This window comes from Mustela nigripes, chromosome 10, assembly GCF_022355385.1.
Source record: "Mustela nigripes isolate SB6536 chromosome 10, MUSNIG.SB6536, whole genome shotgun sequence".
Classification (NCBI taxonomy): Eukaryota; Metazoa; Chordata; class Mammalia; order Carnivora; family Mustelidae; genus Mustela; species Mustela nigripes.
Window position 1 is genome coordinate 34,849,262 of NC_081566.1, and position 22,542 is coordinate 34,871,803.

At 48.6% G+C, this 22,542-nt stretch overlaps 2 protein-coding genes across 3 annotated transcripts; one reads left to right on the forward strand and one right to left on the reverse strand.

Moving 5' to 3' along the window:
- Positions 1-872: 872 nt before the first annotated feature.
- On the forward strand, positions 873-18,393 carry FCMR (Fc mu receptor). Of its 2 annotated transcripts, XM_059413028.1 has the most exons (9): positions 873-1,051; positions 2,298-2,399; positions 8,882-9,217; positions 9,923-10,054; positions 11,298-11,520; positions 13,407-13,537; positions 13,907-14,062; positions 14,348-14,406; positions 16,681-18,393. In XM_059413028.1, the coding sequence occupies exons 2-9, from the start codon at positions 2,381-2,383 to the stop codon at positions 16,855-16,857; spliced, it is 1,233 nt and encodes a 410-aa protein (XP_059269011.1). In that variant the 5' UTR covers positions 873-1,051; positions 2,298-2,380; the 3' UTR covers positions 16,858-18,393. The 2 variants fall into 2 exon arrangements, with proteins under 2 accessions (XP_059269011.1, XP_059269010.1); XM_059413027.1 differs by lacking the exon at positions 2,298-2,399.
- Positions 18,394-18,486: 93 nt separating this feature from the next.
- IL24 (interleukin 24) lies at positions 18,487-22,111 on the reverse strand. The gene is made up of 5 exons (XM_059413947.1): positions 21,941-22,111; positions 21,138-21,200; positions 20,119-20,277; positions 19,611-19,685; positions 18,487-18,739 (listed from the first exon to the last, which is right to left on the reverse strand). Exons 1-5 carry the CDS (start codon positions 22,109-22,111, stop codon positions 18,656-18,658), a joined length of 552 nt encoding a protein of 183 aa, XP_059269930.1. The 3' UTR covers positions 18,487-18,655.
- Between the last annotated feature and the right edge of the window lie 431 nt (positions 22,112-22,542).

Below are 22,542 nucleotides of genomic sequence, written 5' to 3' on the forward strand. Positions count from 1 at the left end.
AAATGTCACCACCAGGAATGAAGCCCTGGGGATACCCTCTTAAGGATCAGTCCCATGCATCTCCACAACAAAAGATTCTTCAACCACCCCTATGACCATGGCTCCTGTTGGGCCTTGTGAAAGCCCTGTGATATACACAGGGCAGGGACCATCCCTATTTATCAATGAGAAAACTGAGGCCAGATGCTAGTAAGCACCAAGCCAGGACCAGAAACCACATCTTCTGACTGGAATCCAAGGCTCTGTCTGTGACACCTTGTGACCAAGGGCCTCAACATTTTATTCTTCTCCATCAGTCACTGGGCCTCCCCCGATGGTCTGTTGGGTGCTTGAAGGACAGCTCTGCTAGGCTGTGTGACTTTCGGTACTGTCACATCATCTCCTGGCAGTCCCACCTTCATTTTCTAGATAAAGAGATCAAGGCTTAGAGAAAGGGAGTGAATTCCTCAAAACCCATGGTTAGGAGTCCCACATAGTAGGTGCTCAAAATTATTTCTCATATAAGTTCAAGGTCTACAACCAGAATCTTCTGACTTCAGGCCGAAGCTTCTATCCATATGGTCTTCTCCAGGTGGAAAAAATTGGTGATAAGCCTCTTTTGTCCCAAAGGCAGGGATAAAGCAAGTGACTGTGGTTCCGAAGTTAACAAACAGACATAAAGCGTGAGAACCTCCAAGAGAAAGTCCCCAAGGCAAAGAAATAGTATACCTGAGCATTTCTAGTAGCATTCAGGAGCTGCCTCGAAGCTCTTTGAACCCTGGTGACCCATTCACCCTCAACATAACATGTTTTCTTAATTCCTAACTTCCGCTGTGGTTTGCTGGTATTTTCTTTTTTAGTCTAAGACTAGTTAGCAAACAAGACAAGTTGTCATTTCCTCATTTTCAAGCCTTGCTCCTCGTGGGGCCAGAAATCTATTTCAAGCTCCAGATTGTAAAGGTTTCCTGGGTGAGCAGTGGGTCTCTGCTCTGGCCTTCAAGGGCTCTTGGATGGGACGTTTCTCTGGAAGGAGCCATGGACCTCTGGCTTTGGTCACTTTGCTTCCTGCCAGGTAAGTGCCATGGGAAAACACCTCACATATCTTAGGAGGTTCAAATTGGCCACAGGTAGGGGAGTTGTGGGCCATCTCGAGCTCTGCTATTCCTGGATGGGTTTAGTTGCAGACCAGTACCTAGGGCAGAATAAGGATGGAGACCATGTGAGGGCCTCTTGGGAGGCCCTCCCCACTCTCTGCTAGTGCTCCTCTCTCCACTCCAGACACAACTCTTGTGGGGCTCAGGTGTTGACTCATGAGAGCTGAAGGTGTCACCCCTCCTAGACACATTAGCCTGATAATGGGGGATTTTAAAGCAAGTGCCTCCAAATTCCTTTCTTCCTATCTCTACATTCTCTTTCTTTGGGTCTCTTTCACTGCTCATTTTCAACTTCAACTTTAAATGAAGCCTCCCTGATCCATTCAGTAACCCTAGTCCATTGCCCAAGTTCCATGTATTAATTTACAGCTACCTTCTAGGAACCCCCACTTCAATATCCCACGAAGATCTGAAATGCAACATGCCTAATACCTTACTTCAAGTTCCTCATTGGTCTCCAACAAACCGACCACTCTATCCATCTTAACTATCTCTGATATCAGCTACAGAATGCAGAATGGTTTTTTTGCCACCTCTTCCCATTTATCCCGACGCAGACTTTGACTCAGTCAATGGCCAATTCATGTAGTTTCTGGATTAGTATTACCAGAAGGAGCATCAGTGGCAGTCTCTATAAAAAGGTAACAGAGGGAATGGGAAAGAGGAGAACACACAGTCATCCCGTAACTGTCTTTCCCACTTCTTTCAACCTGGCTCGCCCACAGTACCAGATTCCTCTTCCTAATGCTTGACTCTAATTATAGGAGTGCCCTTCCCAGCAACCTTCAATGGTTCCCACCTCCGACAAACTCATCCCTTGCACTCCCCTTTTACTCTCTGAGCTTACCACAATCCCCTGAACTTTCTAACCTCCAGCCAAAGAGGAGTCCTCCTTGAACATGTGCTAGACATTCTTGCCACCATGTTCTTCCTCATGCCATTCCTTCTGCTGGGAACACCCCTCCTCTCAGCTTCAAAGTCTACCTCATCCTCCACTTCCTTTTAATAACACTTTTCAGAACCCATCTTCTGAATCTCCATAACTGACCTCATTCTGTTTTATATTGTGACTTGGCATATATTCACTTCATTTTGTTGATGAAACAGTAGACTCCTGGAGGATCAACATTATTTTCTTATTCATATTTTCTTCCTTCCTGATAGCTTGAATATGGAAGAAAGTCAAATATTTGTTGAGTTGAAGATTAAAAACCCCTAAAAATCTAAGGAAATGCAACTTTAATGAAATGTCAGACTCTGTACGTGGTAAGCAAAATGTCAGACTCTGTGGGAGATAGTAGGACTTAGGTGAACCAGTTGATGGTTAACTAAACTTAGGCCTGAGAGGAGAGAGGGGTTGGATGGAAGTAGAAGATCTCTAACAGTGAAGGGTACTTAAATTGTACCACTGCAGTCTGCCCCAAGAAATACCACCATTCTAGCTGGGCCAGAGTGATCCCTGCTCTGGGTCCAGAACATCTTTCTTTTGTGCCCTTCCCCAAAGGGTGAGGAGTTCACAGACCCAAGGAGATTGTCCACCTCAAGCCCCATTCATGTCCCCTCTTCTAAACCTCAAGTTTCCTGTCCAAATGACTCTGGGCCCACTTTTAATGACTGTGTGAGCCTCTATCCTGGGTCTTCTATCCTAGTATTCTAATTCTATAGAAGAGTCACCACAGGTGGCCATTCGGAATGAGATGGGTGGAACTAATACATATAAGCTGGGTTATCCGTCATGTCCATACCAGGACCTTTGTGGTGTGAACAGGAGCCAGGCATGAGAAAAGAAGGGAGATGGGACAGAGGTTAGGAATGTGGGGAACATTATTCCCAAACAGAAGTGGTTTAGAATGGACATCTAAGGAGCATGTAAATTTGCCAAGATGAGGTATAGAACACACTTTTTTCAACAGTTCATTAGCTTTATTTATAACTCTAAAATACTTAGACATTATTTGCACTTCTGTCCCAGGTTGTATAAATGTTGGGGTGGTCCTGGTTCCCAGGAACCAGGTCTAGGTCCCAAGCCATAGGCCATCGTGCCTGGAGCCCTAAATGAATTTCTGTAATAAAGCAAGGCAGTATTACATGTTGGAGGCGTTCAAATCTTTTTTTATCTTGACCCCAAAAATAATACATACACTTGATGTTGTGGCTGGGCCCATGCTTGTGCACACACACATGCACACGCACGCACACACACACACACACACACACCCTTAAATTTATTCTTGATTTTTTAATATAGTATGGGAATGAGTTTTGGACTTCTGCTGCTGGATAGATGCTGGTGTATCTTCTGAAACAGGAAGAGCTTAGAAGAAATAGGTTTTGAAAGAGAAATCAAGAATTATTTTTGTTGTTGTTGTTTGTTTTGCCATTGTAAGTTTGAAATACATCTCAGATATTCGAGTAGTTCCAAGTGGAGATATCAGAAAGGTGAGTCTAGGGAAGACAAGCCTGGAGATCAAGGTTCTGGAGAAATCTACAGAGAGCTGGCATTATAAGCCATGGGCCTAAATGAGCTTGTGGGGTGGGGGGAGTAAGGAAAGACCAAGTAAAGAACCGGCCCAAGTTCCAGGCCCTGGGGGAACCCAACCCTGAGAAGTGGATAGAGATGGAGAAGAATGTAGGGAAATTGGAAAGGAGCAGTCATTCAGAACGTGGTGTCAGGGAAGCCACAAGACATAAGTGTTTCAAAGTAGAAGGGCTCAGTTCCCTCAAATGCTACCAAGAGGCAAGTAAAACAAAAACACCAAATGTAAGGAAAACTTGGGGAAAAAAGGAAACTTTTGCTGAACTTGACCAGCAGTTCTAGTGGAATCTTGGAGACAAACTCTGACAGGTGTGGGTGGAAGAGGAAGTAGGAGGTGTGGAGATGGAGTCCGTGAGTGTGACGACTCGTCTGAGGAAGAGAACAGAAGAGGGCTAGCAAACAAGTAAACGGAGGGTTTTTTCAGCACAGACATTATCAGAGCAGGTGTGGAAGCCACGGCAGTGAGGGAGGAGAGGAGACCAACGGTAGCGGGAGGAGAGAGGGACAGCAGCCCCGGACAAGTTCTAAAGAAAGTGAGCAGGACAGACTCAGGACTGGCTCGTGGGAGGAGAGAGAGCACTCCACTCCTCGTGACAGGACAAAGAGCAGACCGCCGGCCTGGACACACATGTTGGGTATGCAGGGACCGGAAACTGTCAGACATTTCTCATTCTTTTTTAAAAATTCACACCCCATCTGACAAACATAAAAATCTCAGGCCAGCTTCCTTCTTCCAGACGTAATTCTGCTGTGACTTGAGTTGACAGGGTTCTCATCACCTGCAAAACCGTGGCTACAGAACCCGAAGTCTACCTCCAGAGCACCACCCCAGCCAAGGCCCTGTGGGCATTCACTGTGTTTCTCATCATGGAAATAATGTGTTTTTCCCCATATTCCAAATACACACACACACACACAAATATGTACAAATACACACACACACACACACACACACACACACTTATATCCAATTATATGTTGAGAGGGACTTTTCAAAGCACGTATATCCCTGTCCCCTACCATCACCATGAAAACCAAGTCACCAACTTAGAGATCAATGCCGCTGACTGAGGAGTCTCTCTAAAATACCAATATTTTGCAGGGTGGCTCCTTAGGCATCTCTTCCACCCCTCCCATTAGTCCCCAGAATCTGTACTTGGAAATAGAGCTATATAGTTTGGAATTGCAAAATTCAAGGGCACCTAGGATGCTTATTTTAAAATGCAGGTGCACAGGCCCCGCTGTAGATAAACGTAACCACCGCGCTGAAGGGAGGGATCAGGTCGTCTGTAGCCCTAGTAAGTTTCTCCAACACGAATCTGATGCACATGGAGCATAAGTTCTATTTTTTAAAAAAATATTTTATCTCTTTATTAGAAAGAGAGAGAAAGAATAAGCAGGGGATGGGTAGGGGCAGAGGGAGAAGCAGACTCCCGGCTAAGCAGGCAGCCCGACGTAGGACCCCATCCCAGGACCCTGCGATCATGACCCAAGCCAAAGGCAGATGCTTAACCAACTGAGCCATCCAGGCGCCCCTTTGCATAAGTTCAAAGCCAGGAAGTTCTATCTGTCTTTTCTCTCTTTGGGAAATCTGCTTTACTAAGCCTTGGGTGTGGGCTAGGAGCTCCTATGAACTCCACAGAGATCTGGGGTCTGGCCATTTCACATGTCACTGACTCGTGCTTCCTTGGGACCAGAGATCATTGTAGCCAGCAGCTTTTCCTGTGTTTCATCCATTCGGAGTTCACACAGTAAGGATGCCTTAGTCTGTTCTGGCCGATTCAATAAAATACCATAGACCGTGCGACTTTAACAACAGATATTTATTTCTCGCAGTCCTGGAAACTAGAAGCCCAAGATCAAGGTGCCGGCAAATATTGTCCTTGGTGACGGCCGTCTCCCTGGCTTACAGACCGCCCCCAAATCTTGGATATCCACATGGCCTCTTCTGGTGTCCTTGGAGGGAATGAGAACACTAATCCCAGTATGAGGGCTTCACTAACCTCCTCTAACTCTGATTACTTCCCAAAGGCCCCACCTCCTAGGACCGTCACATTGAAGGTTAGGGCTTCAAACCGTGAATTCTAAAGGGACATAAGCATGCAGCCCCTAACCGAGGATCTGGGTAAGCCAAGGCTTTACCCGAAGCTCATCCCTGAGCAGAGGGAGGCCACTGGAAGTGTCTGCGTGGGTGGAGGTTCCCCTCTGGTCTGTCTTGCCCCTGCCCACCCTACAGCATCTTGCTCTTAGGAAAGCAGCATTCTCTCCTTTCTGGTTGGGTTGATCCAAAAATACATGTTCACCCGCAGGTGCTGAACCTCACACACAGGTGCAGGCTGTCTGGTCACACAGGGTAATTCCCCCACCCCTTGACTGGGTCTTTGTCTTTTGAATGGGTCACCCTTCCATCGCCATGTTCCAGTCATGAGGCTGCCTCACACACCTTCGTTTCCGGCAGGCTGGAAGCAGGGTTGGATTACTTGTGTGAGGGCCACGGCCGATATCACGTGTCTGGCTGGCCCCTGTGCTTCTCCCTGCCCCGTGGGCACCAGCTATGCCGCTCTCAGACTTGAACAGGCTCCTGTCAATAGTCCCCGCCCAGCACCTCGCCCCCACTCACACTCCCATGCTGGTTTCAACCTCTTCACTGTTATCCACGCCCTCCCGTCTCTCCAGAACGTCCTCCTCGGCTCTCTCTCCGCCCACCCGGAAACCTCAAGCCCTGCTTCTTTCCTTGACTTCCCTTCTTGCCTTTCCTCGCCTTACTAAACTCATCGGAGCTATTCTTAATGGGGTCGGCGGATGAATTTCCAGAAATTCGTCCACTCCTCTCTGCCCCCACGAACACGCCATGTTCTCTCTGCGACCCTCGCCGCTTTGGGGGCCGCACTCACTGCCTGGAAGAGTCTCTCCTCCTCCACGCAAGACCCCTGCCCCCCCCCCCCCCCCGCACTTTCCTATTCCTACTCCTATTCCCTCTTCCCAGAAATATGTGGACATTCATTGGTTGCTAATTAATCATACTTGGACTTAGCCTCCTCTCCAGCTGACCCAACAGCATGAGGCCTGCCTTCTCTCACCCAGAGCATAAGCGCTTTGATTTCAGGGACTCGTGAGCCATGATGTATCCCTCCCTGCGTCACCCCCTCCCTGCACGCACAAGGCGCATACGCCTGGGCGCATATGCACGCACACTGACACACTCCCTTGTGCTCTGCCCGTGTTCCCTGCTTCAGGGAAGGTGCTCATCCCTCTCTCGGCCATCCTTCATGCCCAGTCTTCCAGGTCACCGTGGAGACATCACTTCTTTTTTTTTTTTTTTTTTTTTTTTGAGGAATAAAAACATTTTATCTTGTGTATTCAGAATCACACACAAATTACCTTTACAGTTCAATTTACTATGTAGAAGTCATTCAGGTTTTATATTTTCAGTTAAATTCTGAACTGAGATTACAATATTATAAAAAAAAAGAAAAGGATTATTACATTAATTCAGTACTTTTTAGCATACCAAATTGAAATACATAAGTTCAAACCTCAGATTTATGTGAACAGTCTTCAAATACAATACAGACATTTCTTAAGGTTACCATCTCATTCACATGTGAAATTTACAACTCTGAGCTGTTAGACATAGAACAACTCTCCTATGAATATGGCAGAGCTGACATGCCATGAAGCCCAAAGCTGTATAGACAAGCCAAGGACTCAAAGTCGTACCATCTTCTAAAAGGTCTGCCATGTCTGGATCACAAAACACAACATGTAAAGAAGGCTGGGAATAATTCCTCCTCTTTATTACGGTTAAAAAAAGTTCCATGTAGCTTGTAACTTTGCATAAAACCCCATATTATACCTTGGTAAAGTCCAAGGGTAATTATAGATGACAATGGATTAGGGTCTTAAATTTAATTATTAGAACCCATGAAATTCAAATGGGCATCAATCAAATAAAAAAATATTAAGCACTTACTGGTTTAGATTGAAATTTATTAGAGACTCATGATCAATTACTTTCCACCTTGAAATCAAGGTATAAAAACCAGCTATTAAGTGCATTCCAAACTTCTCCTTGTGATTTCAGACTTTAGTAGGATTTTGTTTTGTTTTAGTTACGCTTAGTTTCTTGTTTCCCATTTGTTCAGCTTAGTAATTTTAATTCTTTTCATACTAAAATTTTGTGACTGGGGGAAGGGAGTTAGTGTTACTGACCTGACGGTTGTCGCCAGGAGTTTGCGTTGTTCACTGCTAGTGTATTAGTAATCCTAGATCTCAGAATCACAATAGTAATAAAATAAACAACAGGGGTCATTTTTTCCTAACTTACTCTATGTTCACATGTGGAATTTCTGTCTCCCAAGAGGAAATGTGACTTCACTTTGGTGCCAATGGACAGAAAATTCTACCTGTGGAGACATCACTTCTTCCAGAATCCCTCCCTCATGCTACACCAGCCCTTTGCATGCCCTCACTGCTTCCTTCCTCACAGGGCACGCTGCGTATTTCTGGCGTGGGCTTTACCCCGCTGTGCTGGTGCTATAGTGACTGGCCGTTTGTATCGCCCACCAAAGGAGTCACTCTGTGCATGGAGGGAGGCCAGCAGCCTTCCTGCCACATGAAAGGCATTCAGTAAATGTTCTGGTTTTGTTTTGTTTTGTTTTTTAATGATTTAACAAATGAAACTGAGGGTGAACAGTTCTTTTGGCTGAGTGGATCTGAGCAAAACAGAATTGTCAGGAAAGCTCCTGCAGCAAAATCGCACTGTGCCTCCCAGCTCCACACGAAGTCACTGCAGCACTACGGGCTGTGTAGGGTCGCTGTGGGAGATCCTCTCTCCTGGGAGTAGGGCAGTACTTTAACTATATTCTTAGGGGGTTGGTGTCTGGGAACTTATGGGTTTGGGTTTGAATGAGGTTGAAGGTTATGTTAAGGCTTAGGCTGGGAGAGATCTGCCTGGAAGCCAGGCTTGGGTCAAACGGACCAGGGCATAGAGCCAGGCTGAGGACATACATAGGGTTAGGGATGAGGCCAGGGCTAGAGATCAGAAGAGGGCTGGGGCTAAGGACCAGCTGAGGCTTGGGCTGATGATGAGATGTGGCTGGAGCGAGGGATGAGTGTGAGGCTGGGCAGGGGCCTGGTTTGGAAATAGGGATGGGGTTGGAGTTGTGGTTGGGAACGGGGCTTCCTCTACGTTAACTCTCTCTCCCTGCAGTGGCTGGGGCTCTGAAGATCCTCCCGGAAGTAAAGATGGAGGGAGTGCTGGGTGGATCCATTACCATCGAGTGCCCGCTTCCCCAGATGCATCTAAGGCTCTATCTGTGCCGGGAAATGACCAAGACTAGAGGCTGTGCCACCGTGGTGTCCAGCAAGAACTTTGTCAAGGAAGAATACAAGGAACGAGTCACCCTGAAGCCTTGTCCAGATAAGAACCTGTTCCTTGTAGAGGTGACAGAGCTGACCAAGAGCGATAGTGGGGTCTATGCCTGTGGGACAGGCATGAACACAGACCAAGGCAAGACCCAGCTAGTCACCCTGACTGTCTTCAGTGGTAGGTGTCCCAGGCTCAGTGCACCCAGCAAATGTCTTCACATGTGACGGCTGAGACAGCCACCGGTCCCCCAGACTCTCCTGCTATTGCCATGTTAGCCAATCCAAAGATACCGGTTGAAACCTCACAGTCCCCCCAATTTCTGGTCCAAACCATATGAAAGGAACAAGACCAGCACTCTTCTTACAACACTTACTGTGCTGTACTGTATCCATCCCACCCAAGGCCTAAGAGGAGTGGGGATTTAAGATTGAGGAGGGGCTCTGAGATAGGAAGAAGTTAGAAGCGAAAGGACATAATTGTCCTACACAGTTGCCCCATAAGAAATATCAGGGACAACTATTAAGGAAAGACAGTCATTTTTCAAGCCACATTTGTAAGCCAAACTTGGTACTTTATAATCAGAACCTTTCCATATGTCTTCTGAATCCCACGTTCTTCCATTCCTCCACTGATTTCCTAATCAAATGCAGCCTCGAATCCCAGTGGTGGTTAGTGCAAAAGTTGGCTGAGTGAAGGCGAAAGAGAATTTCTTTTGGGGAAGTCTCTAGTCCGCTTCTTTTTGTGCTCTTCTTGGTGGAGTCTGCCGTCCTCCGCTTGCTGCCATCCACCCTGGCTCGGTCAGCTTCAACTCCTACTGACATCCCTTCCCCAGGTCTCAGTCTGGTCTTAGAGCCCACAGGTGTGTTCCGCTTGCCTCCATAGAGTATGAGCCATTCTGGGAAGAGGAGCCGATGCCTGAGCCCCCACCTTGGCTTCACAGATTTCCACACATGCCGGTGCCCCCTTGGCTCCAGATGCCTGCACGTGACAATTCTTTTGAATTTGTACCTAAAGGTCAGTTCATCAAAGCTAAGGTGGGAGAGGAGGTGGGAGAGATGATGTGGCATTGTGACAGTGGAGGAGGGGGGATGCGTTCAGTTCATCGAATGGTTGGCAGAGTACAGCTGAGTCTCAGATGTGTATTTCCCTGTCTTGGGAGAGGGTACCTCCCTAAGATCAGCATCCTATGTCCTTCAAGCCCAACCTAAAGCCTTGTCCACTTGGCACTAATTGCAGGACTTACACATCACCACCAGGTGGCACCACAAGTAATGAAGTCTGTGCCCCATTCACAAAATCTTCATTCTTTTATGAATGACTTACAGAAGCCAAGACTGGGCAGAACTTTTCCAGCCAGAGGTCCTGCTGCCTCCTGTTCCCCAAAGGGCCATCTACATTTGCTGGAATACAGTGATTTTAACGATTCCATTTTGCAATAAAAGACTGATGATTATACTAATTATACTATAATTAGATACTGATGATTATACTAATGATATCTTACATTCTTATATCCTTTTCCTGTTTTAAATGCATTTTTTTTAAACATTTTTTTTTAAAGATTTTATTTATTTGTCAGAGAGAGAGAGGGAGCGAGAGCGAGCACAGGCAGACAGAATGTCAGGCAGAGACAGAGGGAGAAGCAGGCTCCCTGCCGAACAAGGAGCCCGATGTGGGACTCGAACCCAGGACGCTGGGATCATGACCTGAGCCAAAGGCAGCTGCTTAACCAACTGAGCCACCCAGGCGTCCCTTAAATGCATTTTGACATGCAATATTTCCACCACATCTTCACATATATCTTGTGAGGTAGATACATTAATTGAACAATTGATACCCTGGAGGACTTTGCTAGAGAGATAATATAATTGAGTGTACCACATACCCAAGGTTGTGACTGATAGGTGTAGGATGGAGAACAGGCAAGCACACAAATACAGCATAGGGTAGAGTGGGGATGGAACTACAAACAGGATTTTCCCCATGCTCAGAGGAGAGCAAGCTCTTCTGCCTGGGAACTCCAAGAAGTCTTCCTGGAGGAAATGGCATTTGAAGCAAATATATTTAGAAAAATATATAGAATAGCAAATATACTAGGTGTAGAGGACATGCTAAGAAGGCATTTTAGCCATGAAGACTTCAAGTACAGAGTCTAAGTAAAGAGAAGGAGTGTGTTCAGGAAAGAGAGGGTGACCTAATCCTGCTGGAGACTAGAGTGTGTATAGGGAAAATCACTTATTTCTGCTATCTCCTGCAGTTGCCACACCAGCTGAAGGGACAGAGGCCCCTCCAGAAATCCACTCCTCCCCCACCACCCCAACCTCTCAATACCTTCGAGTTTCCAGAGCGTCTTCAGTAGCAGCTGCCAACCCACCAACCTTCCTGCCATCTACCAGAGCCTCAGAGACCTCAGCTCCGGAGGGGCTGCTTAAGCCCCAGACAGCCAGCTACAATTACCACAGCAGGCTTCACAGGCACAGGTAAGAGGTCTCCACCACCCAGAATGGGCTAGAGGTCGGGCAACGTAGTCAAGAGGTAGGAGACCCACTGAACTCTTCTCACAACATCTGCCAACAGAGACCCTTCTTGTCTTTAGGCCCCTGTGGGCCATACTACCTATGAGTGTAGCACATTAGCTCATTAGTCCAATGACAAGAATACACTTGGCAGTGCCCCAGCAGGAGATCCTGTAGGAAGGAGACCCAAATCTTTAAGTTGCTCAGCATTCATTCAGATCTGCTTTGATGGGGAACTGAATAAGAAAAAAAAAAAAAACTAATGATGAAACTATTAACTATTCAATTGATTTCATCTGTTTTCTTTTGCTTTTTCAGTGTGGCTAGGATATTTAAAATTACATGTGTAATTTTAACGTAGTATTTCTACTGGAGGGCACTGGTCTAAAGACTGGGACACACCCAGGAAAGTGCTGCAATGGATCACTAGGGGGCAGCATCAGAGCAGCCTCCAAAGAAAACCTGTAAGAATTGGAATTATTTTTGCCTAAGCAAAGACAAGCATGTTGGTGAGGAAAGGGACCTCCAGCATCATTTGTGTTTTATAGATGAGGAACTGAGGTCATCAGAACTACGTGTTTTTTTTTTTTTTTAAGATTTTATTTATTCATTTGACAGACAGAGATCAGGAGTAGGCAGAGAGGCAGGCAGAGAGAGGAGGAAGCAGGCTTCCTGCTGAGCAGAGAGCCCTATGTGGGGCTTGATCCCAGGACCCTGAGATCATACCTGAGCTGAAGGCAGAGGCTTAACCCTCTGAGCCACCCAGGCGCCCAGAACTATGTGTTTTCAAATAGAACCAGGACTCCTGATTCCTAGTTCAGTAGACTCCACCAGCCGGCCAGTGGAGAACTCAAGTCAGTTCAACCAACATTTTCTTTCTTTATTTCTTTTTTCCTTTTTTTTTTTTTTTTTAAATTTATTTATTTGAGAGAGAGAGAGAAAGCACAAATGGGAGGGGAAGAGAGAGAGGGAGAGACAATCTCAAGCAGACTCTGTGCTCAACACTGAGCCATCTGGGGGCTCACTCTCACGACCCTGAGGTCATGACCTGAGCTGAAACCAAGAGTCAGAAGCTCAACTGACTGCGCCACCCAGGTGTCCCTCAACCAACATTTTCTCAGTTTCTACTATCTGCCAGGCATTGTGCTCTGTCCTGAAAAATGTAAGAAAGATGAAAACATGAAATATCCAGGTCTTCTCTTACTAACGTCAGTCTGATTGTAATAAGTGTTGTAATCCGTACAAACACAAGAACTGAGGACAGTGAGAAAAAAATAATTCTAGTTTTCCATGGTTGCAAGAGAAAATAGAACTGATGTACTCACCCTTTAAGGAAAGTAAAATTTCAATCTGTAAACAACATGGAGGGAAGACCTTTTAAGCAGAGGGCACCCCATGTGAGAAACATCTTTTCCACTGTTATAAGAAACTTAATTTGCTTAGTATTTGCACTAATCTTGTAAAGAATCCGAGATGCAAACAGTCAGAGGGGAACTGACATTTACTGATTGCTGCTTGGACCAGGTGCTTTCCCTTCTTTATACCTACAATTTTGTTTCATCCTTGAACAGTTCCGTGAAATAGGCTTTACTCTACCCATTTCTCCGGAAATGAGGCTCAGCGAGGTTCGGAGACTGATTCAAGATCACACGGCCAGTAGAAAGCTGAACCTGAATTTATATCCGGGTTTCATGACTCCAATAGACAAGGCTCTTTGAGGGTGGGGTGGGGAGAAGGCTTTTTTTAAGAAAGGGGCCATTTCCCAAAAAGTTGGCTATTTGGGGATGCTGCCTTAAACCTCCCTCCCTCCCAGACGTCTTCCTTCCCTCTCCCTCTCCTTTCTTCCTCAGAGCCTTCCACCAGGACCCCTTGCCTGGGTTGGAAAGCCAAGGATTTCACATCCTGGTCCCCACCACCCTGGCCCTCATCCTGGCGGCACTGCTGGGGCTGTTGATGAAAAGGGTCATCCAAAGGAGAAAAGGTGAGCGGCTGGGGGCTCAGTTGGAACAAGGCGAGTTGTGAGAAAGGCCCATTCAGACTCCGCTGGAAGCCACCCCCCACCCCGCCGAGCTTCCCCAAGGGAAAACTCAGGAGCTTCAGATGGGCAACCTGGGGCACGAGAAACGTGGCAGGGGGTCTACGGTCTGGAAAGGGGGATAGGGACGTGGAGGGCGGCCTGGGGCCTTTGGTCTTTCGTGTTGGGCCAGGCTGTGGCTCATACATTCAGAGCATCTCCACGGCAGACCCGGCCAAGCGCCCCGGGGAGGGAGACAGCCCGTAGTTTCCTGAGACCCGAGTGAGGGGGACGGTGGCTCAGGGCCCCTGACACCTTTCTCCTCTTCCCGGGCAGCCCTCTCCAGGCGCGTCCGCCGAGCCGCCGTGAGGATGCGCGCCCTGGAGGCGTCCCAGCGGCCCCCGACGCAGCGGCCCCGCGCCTCGCAGCCGCCGCGCTCCCAGAACATCTACAGCGCGTGCCCGCGGCGCGCCAGGGCGGCGGACGCTGAGGGTGAGCCGGGGGCCGGGCGCCGCGGGGACAGACGGCCGGGCCGGGCGGGGGCCACGCGGAGCGAGCCCCTTGAGCACCAAGCGGCCGCAGAAATTGCGCGGACACCAAGGCTGCGCCCGAACCCCTTGCCTCCGGGAACGCCCGCACCGCCGCTCGGGCTCCGCCTCCCCAGGGCTTCCGGCGGGCCGGGGGCGGGGCCAGGGCGGGCCAGGGGCGGGGCAGAGGCGGGCCAGGGGCGGGCAGGGCCGCGGCCACGCCCTCACCTTCGTCTCCTGGTCTCCGTAGGTGAGGGGGAGGTACCTCTCCCAGGCCTCCGAGCGCCGGCGCCCCCTGCCGCTCCGCAGGTAAGCTCTGCCCCGCCCCTGCTTGGCATCTGCGGCCCGAAGCCGGCCCTAGACCTGGGCTTGGCCCTGGGGGGAGGCGGCTCCCGAAGCTGCGCGTTAGCCGGAGGGCACGGCTTTCCCAGCAGCTCCTGGGCCCCGAGTCTGGGAAGAAGTTGTGTCAGTTTCCTCCTTTGAGGGTGTCGGTGGACTGAGAGTCCAACGATCGTGGTAGACTCCGTTACCTGGCTTCTAGCCATGGGGCAAATTGGGGGTTAGTAGAGGCGAGGGATGGCAATTCTACACACGAAGGGCTTTCATGTGAAAGAGCTGCGATTTCCAGGAGGTCTTAGGGATTGGAATCTACCCAGTTTTACTTCAATATGAGGGAGAACTTTCTAGTAAACTCTTGTCGATGAGAGGAGGCACTTTGCCCATCACTAGAGGTACTAAGCCTGGCCTAGAGGATGACTTGGCGGACAGATGTCAAGACGTAGAGGATTTAACCCTTGGATGAGGCGGAGTCCTCTGGAAATCTATGAATGGCCATAGAGAACTCCTGTTGTCTGTGGATAGCCATTGGCAGACGGGTAACAAGTATTTGAACTGTCCATTCATTTTTGTTTATCCAAATTAAGAAGAGAAACTATTTTATTCTCTGAAGTAGCCCAGAGTAGTTAAAAACTACTACTACCATTGCCCCAGGAACCAGGAAAAAACTAAGCTTGGTGAATGTCCTAGTTTTAATTGGGGGTGTTGACAAAGCTAATGCAACCACAAAGGCTCACCACAGGGCTCACGAGATGGAAGCCTGTTTTCCTCCCAAGTTAAGGCAGGGGACCAGGAAGAGGTGGCCAAAGCCACCAGGTCATCCAGGGACTCAAACAACTTCTGTCTTGTTGCTCGACTATCCTCTGGAGTCTCGTCTGGTCCACCATCAATGCTCAGTCACAGCCTCATGTCTCCATTCCAGCCCCTTAGAGACAGCAAAAGGTGTTTCTTTAAGACCATGACCCTGAGGTTTCATGCATCCCATCCAGGCACATCCCATTGTCCATTGCCTAGTCATGTAGCCACACCTATCTTCAAGGGAGACTGAGACATGGACTCCCTAACTGGACAATTGTGTGCCTTGCTAAAAAGGTACAGTGATGCCCAGTAACCAGTAACAGCTCTGCCATAGTCACCTCCAGCTTCCTGACCTTGCCCTTACCCACCCCTGCTGGAGAAGGCTCGTAGTAGCACAGGTATGGCCCAGCAGCACCATCTACCATTACACCAGCCCTTTCCTCTTGAACTTCCCCGCTGCCACACACACCCTCACCCAAGCCTGTACTTTGCTCCCATCTTACACTTCCTCCCTGCTTGAAACTCTCATTCCCACTATTAGGGACAAAACTCTTGACCAAACCAGTCCACCACAAGGTATGTATGGTTAATGGCTCAATATTTTAGCTTTCATAGGGAGCGTCTTGATTTTTCAAGCAGAATAAATTAATCTTAGGTGAAGGACGGTGACAAGCAGTGGGAGATATATCTTTGAAACACATTGCAGCTCATTCTCTCTCTGCTGACGTTCACAAAGTAGTAGTTGCTTTCCATGACTGAGCACCTCCTGAGTGCCATCATGCTCATGGGCCCGAACTTGCAGTTCTCAGCACTTGTATTTCAATACGTGACTCTCCCTCCTGAAGCCTTGTTGGGTGGATGTTATAATAATTGTGCAGTGTTGGAATCAATGCACAGTGCTATCCTCCCCCACGCTGACCCATCCTGAAAGCAGATGACCCTGAAGTTTCTTTCCGGGGAAGAGGAGTACCACTGTGCCCAAGCAGCCTACGGCCTTCCTCCTCTTCCCTACCCAGCCCCTTCCTGGAATGTACTGTTATGCCACATCACAGCCTCTCTTAGTCCTTACAGAGGTGCAAGGGATGACTCACCGTGCTTCTGAATAACTCCCTAAGAAGATGCATATTTATTCCACAAGTCACACTGTCTAATCCCAGAGGGGAAACTCCTCTGGCAGCTGAGTCTCCTTCAGACCCATGCTTAGCCAGGTGACTTGAGCCCAAACCCCATTTAAGGCATTTCCTGCCCACATTAGATTTAAGTGGTTTCCAGTTATCTGCGTTGAGACGCCACCCTGAAACTGCCCAAGGCAGAGCCACCTCTGTGTCTTTGCCTTCTAGAAATCGGCAACCATGCACATGCCCCCCATTGCCCACTGTGAAAATCTATCTGGAGAGATACTAAAATCACCCTACTCAGATCCAATGATGCTTGTATGCTGGTTCCCAGGTATCTGAAGCTCTCTGGCTCCATGCCCCGTCTCTGAAGACCAGCTGTGAATACATGAGCCTCTACTTCAAGCCTGCTGCCAAAGCGGAGGACATGGATGCTGATGATTATGTCAATATCCCCTGTCTGACTCACCTAGCCAGCTGTCCCCCTGGGCCCAGACCCTGGTGCCAATGAGTCCTGTTGAGCTGCTGGATTCCAATACTTGCTCTGTTTCCAGAGCCCTCATCACCTCCCATGCCAACCTTGAGTCTCATTCCTGTGTCTCCTGAGAATAGCTCAGTAACCTCTCCCAACTCTTCTCGCACCCCTCTGGAGCCCCCTGTGGTTTTCAAGTGGGCCCTGGGCACATGGAGCATTTGTCCCAGTGCCAACTGCTTCCTCTCCAAGCCATGGGGTTCAAAGAGTATCTTCAATCACAGGGTCTTCGCTGCCCTGGCTCTAGACTCATGGCATCTGGCTGGAGATAGGCATAGGTGTTGCTTCAGGAGACTTTCTCGGGCTTGGGTGTCACACCAGTAGAAGGCTCCTGGACCTTCTAGTGAGACCATGCCTCAGTCCTGTGAGTTGGTTGATATGATGAAAGGTTGTAAATTTTCAGAGCATAGGCATGTTAGTGTCAGTGCTCCTAAACCCTTTATACTGTCTCCCTCCCTTGATGTACATAAGTGCTGTGACCCCAGTGTCTCCCCTCTTTTAAAAATAGGATAGCTTGTGTTATCTCTTTATTTTCCTTCCATGGCTTAGCAATGATATTTGTGCACTTTGTGTTGGTCTGTTTTGGCCATCCCAAACCGTTAACATCTCTCTGCATTCAGAAATGCCGCCTCATCTCTTTGCCAGGTAACTTCTGGCAAGGTAGGGAGGAAAGTGGCTTCTTGGAGGGCCTACCACTCCGCAAAAGCACTTATGTCATGAAGGGAGAGATCGCCCACCTCCTGCATAGACCTTCTCTTGAGTTTTCCAGGCAAGGGCATAGGCAGACTGAAGTCAACTACAAAGTTCAGCCAGAGCTCGGGACTAGGGATCACCCCAGTCTTGCTGTTAGGAAAAAGACCTTTCCTGGAGGCATATCTCTGCCTTACCGGCACTTGCCCACACTTAGGAAGAAGAGGCTGTCAGAACTGGGTTTCCTGCTTCTTATTAGCAGAGAGTGGCATCAAAGATTGGACGGTCATGTGATGACACCATTAGCAGTGTCAGCTTGATGATGGCACCCTCTCCAACAGCAAGTAAGAATAAGTAGTATAAGAAAGGAGGGCCCCCAAGGAGAAGGGATGGGGAGAAGGGGGTGGGGAGAAGTGAAATGTTTAGTGAGCCTGCTTCATGCCTGGCCCTTAGCCTGTATCTTGTATCTTCCATCATTTACATTCCAAACGGATGCCCCTCACCTCCTCCCTGCTGTGTTCCTGCAGATCTCATGGCAATATGGTTTCTATGTCCTGAAGTGCAACTTCAGCACTTCATTGTTCCTCAATCATTCAAAGACAGACAAAAAAATCCAGTTTATTAAGCATTTACTTAGCACTTATCCACTGCCCCCCATTGTGTAAAGCATCATGGAGGATAAAAAAAGAAGCATGGGGAACAGTCCTTGCTGCCAACACAGAACTTACAGTCTGATGAATAAATACGGCATCGATTAAAACACTGATAGAAATTAAATAGAGTTGTAATAAATATAGAAATCTACTTTGTAGATTATTCACAGCATCCAAGAGAACCTTCCATGACTGTCTTTGGGGCCACTTCAAGAAAGAAGTCTTTGAGGATAAGCCTGGCCAAGAATGATATCCATCGTCAAAGGGGTGAAGTGTTCAGAGAACATCACTGGAAGGGATATGGCACATTCAAAATGACATGGAGAACAAGGAGGGTATCCTGGTGTTGGCATTCAGAACTGGTAGAATTTCTCCATCCACGTCAAGAGGGTATCCTGGTGTTGGCATTCAGGAGGGTATCCTGGTGTTGGCATTCAGAACTGGTAGAATTTCTCCATCCAGGTCAAGAGAATGTCCACTTCTCCAAAGGCTTTGGTCTGGGCTGATTGGATGTCCAACTAAAGAGAAAAGAGAGTTGAGGGTCTACTGTATTAGCCACAGGAATAAGTTTCCTTGCCATCCTGTACTCCTGGAGCTCGCTGTGTCAGCTCTGGGATGGCCTCTGATGAGGGCACCCACCCATCACTTGTTCCTCCGCAAGGGTGTGGGAGGCAGTGAGGACCAAGGGACCAGTGAGTAGCAGTGGGCAAGGAGCAAGGGAAAGGCACCTGGAGCTCCTAATAACAAGAACTATGGAATCCTAGTGTGAGGTGGATTTTGCCACCTCCCGAGTTTACTATGCAGATGAAGAAACTGAAGTCCAGTTGCCCCCCTTCCTGTGTATAAGATTCCTCTTCACCACTTATTTTTACACTGATTGCTCTGTTCCTTAAAAAAGTGATCAAAATCATTTATTTTTTGGAGGGGTCTGCAGATGAAATTTGGATTTTCTTTGTTATCTTTATTTGGGAGATGGTAATATATTCTCCCTTTTTTTCTCACAAACTAGACCATTTGAGCATTATGGAAAATACTGCAGATACGTAGCACGTGGTTGGGTTTGGGGCGCCCCCTTCAGCCTCCAGTTGCCCAGCTCAAGTGATCATAAAACTTTCCCAGGGAAAAGTCCTTCATAAGGAAATCATCTCGTAGGGAAATAGAAATGCACTTCAATAGGAAAACTGGCACAAATATGGATCGTGTCGTTTGTGGAGCTTGTGCAAAGTAGATGATAATTGATGCAAATATCCCTGTGGGTGTGCAAAATTAGGTGGCTTTGGGGTATGCCTGGTGGGGTCACCTGCAGTGAGTTCTGCATGAGACACCCACGTGTGATGGTTCAGGCTAGTCTACTGGTGGATAGGCAGGTTCTCAAATCCTGGCCTTTACCTGTTTAAATGCTCTCTGGAACAGTAGAAACCGCCGGCGTGCACTCTCACTGATAGAAAACATGTCGTTTTCCTGCTGAATAATAGGGCGGTAAAATTATGCCAAGTGTTGGGTAGCAGCAGAAGCAAGCCCCCTCCCTCTCCTTCTTAGTGATGCCAGCGCAGTTCCCCAGACCAACTCTCAAGGTAGCCCTTGCCGAACTCCCACTGTGGTGGGGACTGACTCCTTTCATTTTCAGAGCAATCTGGTCATGTAGCATGATTATCTACATTTTATACATAAGGAAAATGAAGCTCAGAGATGTAGACTGCTATGTAAAGGGTTTTCCAGCTGGTTAGAAGCAGACCTGAACTTGAATCCAGAACTACTCATTTCAGAATCCAGAGCCCGTGCTCTCTCCCGTGATACCATCGAATCCCTGTCATGCAATAAAAGCCAGGATTTTGAGGATGTCTTCTCAAAATACGTCATTTCCCATGGGCTCTGGTCACAGCATTGTTCTACTCACACTGGGTTGCAGTTTTGAGGCGATGACAAAAAAGTTGTTGGCCAGAGTTGAGAATGACTTCCGGATCCTGGAGTCAGCTGCCTTACCCAGATAGCCTTTGAAAATGGTATTCAGGTAAAACTTCAGCAGGGCACGGATGAGGTAACAGCTCTCGACGTCCTGGGGAGGATCTGGGTTACTGCGGAGCCGAGCCTTCCCCCCACCATAGCCCTAGGTGAACAACCCATGTGCCACACGAGGCAAGATAAGCACACAGAGAAAGAGATCTTCTAGGAGAGGCTGACCAACATTAAATCTGAAGGGGTCTTCAGGGGCACGCAGAGAGGCGCCCTTGGTTGATGGGAGGAACCGCAGACCCAGAGAGGACAGACCCACAGCCAGTCAGTGGCAGACACAGACCTAGGTCCCAGAAGTCCTGATTCCCCATCTGTTTAATGTCCTTTCCTCTACACTACATGGCCTCTCTAATAGCTGTGTTTGTGTAGGGTTGGGTGCTGGACCGTAGAAAGCACCCGGCACTTGGTGGTTCAGAGTTGAGATTCCAGGGAAAGAACTGGAAAGAGAAATGAAGAAAGAAAACTAACAACTTGGAACACAGGGATTGCACTCAAGCCCCCTTGAGTGCCAGATGAAAGCTCAGTGCCTTGCGGGGACCAGGGCTCAGTACATGCACTCGCTGACTGCCTAGCTGGGTGAGGGGATGACGGTAATGAGTGAGGAAGAAGGATGGGAACCAATGAGACCAAAGCAGGTGTGGAATCCTGGTGGCTCTGGCTAAATGGAGAAAGATGCTTATGAGCCTCAATCCGTACCACCCTCCATGTCCCCATACACACATACCCACGTAACCCAGACACGGGGGTCATGACTCAGACGTTTACTTCTCCGGCTCCCTGCCCAGCCCTGTCCTGTGTAGGCTCAGTCCAGGCAGAAGTGGTCTCTATCAGCCTCCCCTCGACCACCCATAGGAGACAAGCCACCAGACACAGAGGCATTGTCTTTCCCCAGTGTCTGATTACCGAAACGTTCTGCAGAATCTCCTTCCGTAGCAGCCGGACACTCGTGATGTTATCCTTAGCTTGCTTTGGGAATAGAAAGAGAAGATGCATCCAAGTTGAGGGACAACACAGAAACCAACCATGCAAATACATGCGGGTCCCCAGATCTATCCAGTCTGAGATCTCAAAGGCCAGAAAAGCCAAGGGAGGACCCAGGAAGGGCTGAGCTGAGGTAGGCCCCCAGGGGGTGAGGGTACAAGTTTCCAGCCACAGAAATCACTAAGCTTAACCCCCAGAGGCAGATGGAATCCCAGGAGTTCTCAGAGCCTTCGTGGGGGACCTGTTGTTTCCCTCGGTCAGAAGGAAATAAGCCTATTTGGTTTAAGAATGAGTAGGGGCAGGGTTTTACCCCCATTTTCTGTGGGGGTTGGCATGGAGTGGTGGTTGCACGTTTGAGCTGCCTCTTGCCCTTGGAATTTCCCCTCAAGCAGCCGTATCCTCCAACTCTGTTTATAGCCAAAGTGTCCCTGTGAGAAAGGCGCTTTAGAGCCAGTATGAGCACCGATCACCTTCAGCACCCGGAGAAATTCTGTCATGTTTCACCAGCGGCCCCTCCCAAAAAGAGCATCAACCACTCTTTTTACCATTAGCTAAAGCCTTGTTTCCTCATGTGCAAGAAGGAACGCATGCTGTGATGCCTCTGATTTCAAAAACTTATTATATAGAAAAATAATCAGCGAGTGCAAAGGGCTCCGTAATCACAAAATAGCCTGCTGCACTCACGGGAACCCCTGCAGCCGTGTCCAGAGTCACACCTCACTCACCACAATGTCCTTCACGGCCCAGAAGGCCTCCCAGAGTTCCTGGAGGACTACACCCTCCACTCGGCAAGGTCCGAACTGGAATTCTTGGCCCTGGACCCCTGGACCCTGGCTGCAGAGAAGCAGGGTCAGACTCAGGCCAAGGAGGGCAGTTGTCCGCCCTGGAAAGCCCATCTGCCGCGAAGGAGGGAGCAGGAGGAACCTGCTGGAAGAAAAGGAGGCGTCACAAGGTATGTCGCAAGGTAGGACTTCTGCCCCGGCCATAGCACACCCAGATCAGTGCTCCTTGGCTCTCCCTGGGCCACCTACGGGGACACATGGATGTGAAATCTGAGACCAGAGTAAGTTCCCAGTTTAGAATATGGCAAACGTGTGGCCTTGCTGGGGTGTGCTTGGGTGGGGCGCGGGTCTTTCTGCCCCTCCATCTCATACCGCTGGTCTCGCTGTCTCTCTGCCCTTCCCCACCATGCCCACCCACGTCCCCAGCACCCAACTCCTCCCTCCTTGCTCCATGACCGTTCTCTCCAGCCAGGAATTGTCCAGTCAGAATTGAACCAAGAAGAGTGAAGAAATGGGGGGCAGGAAGCTTATAGAGCCAAAGAACA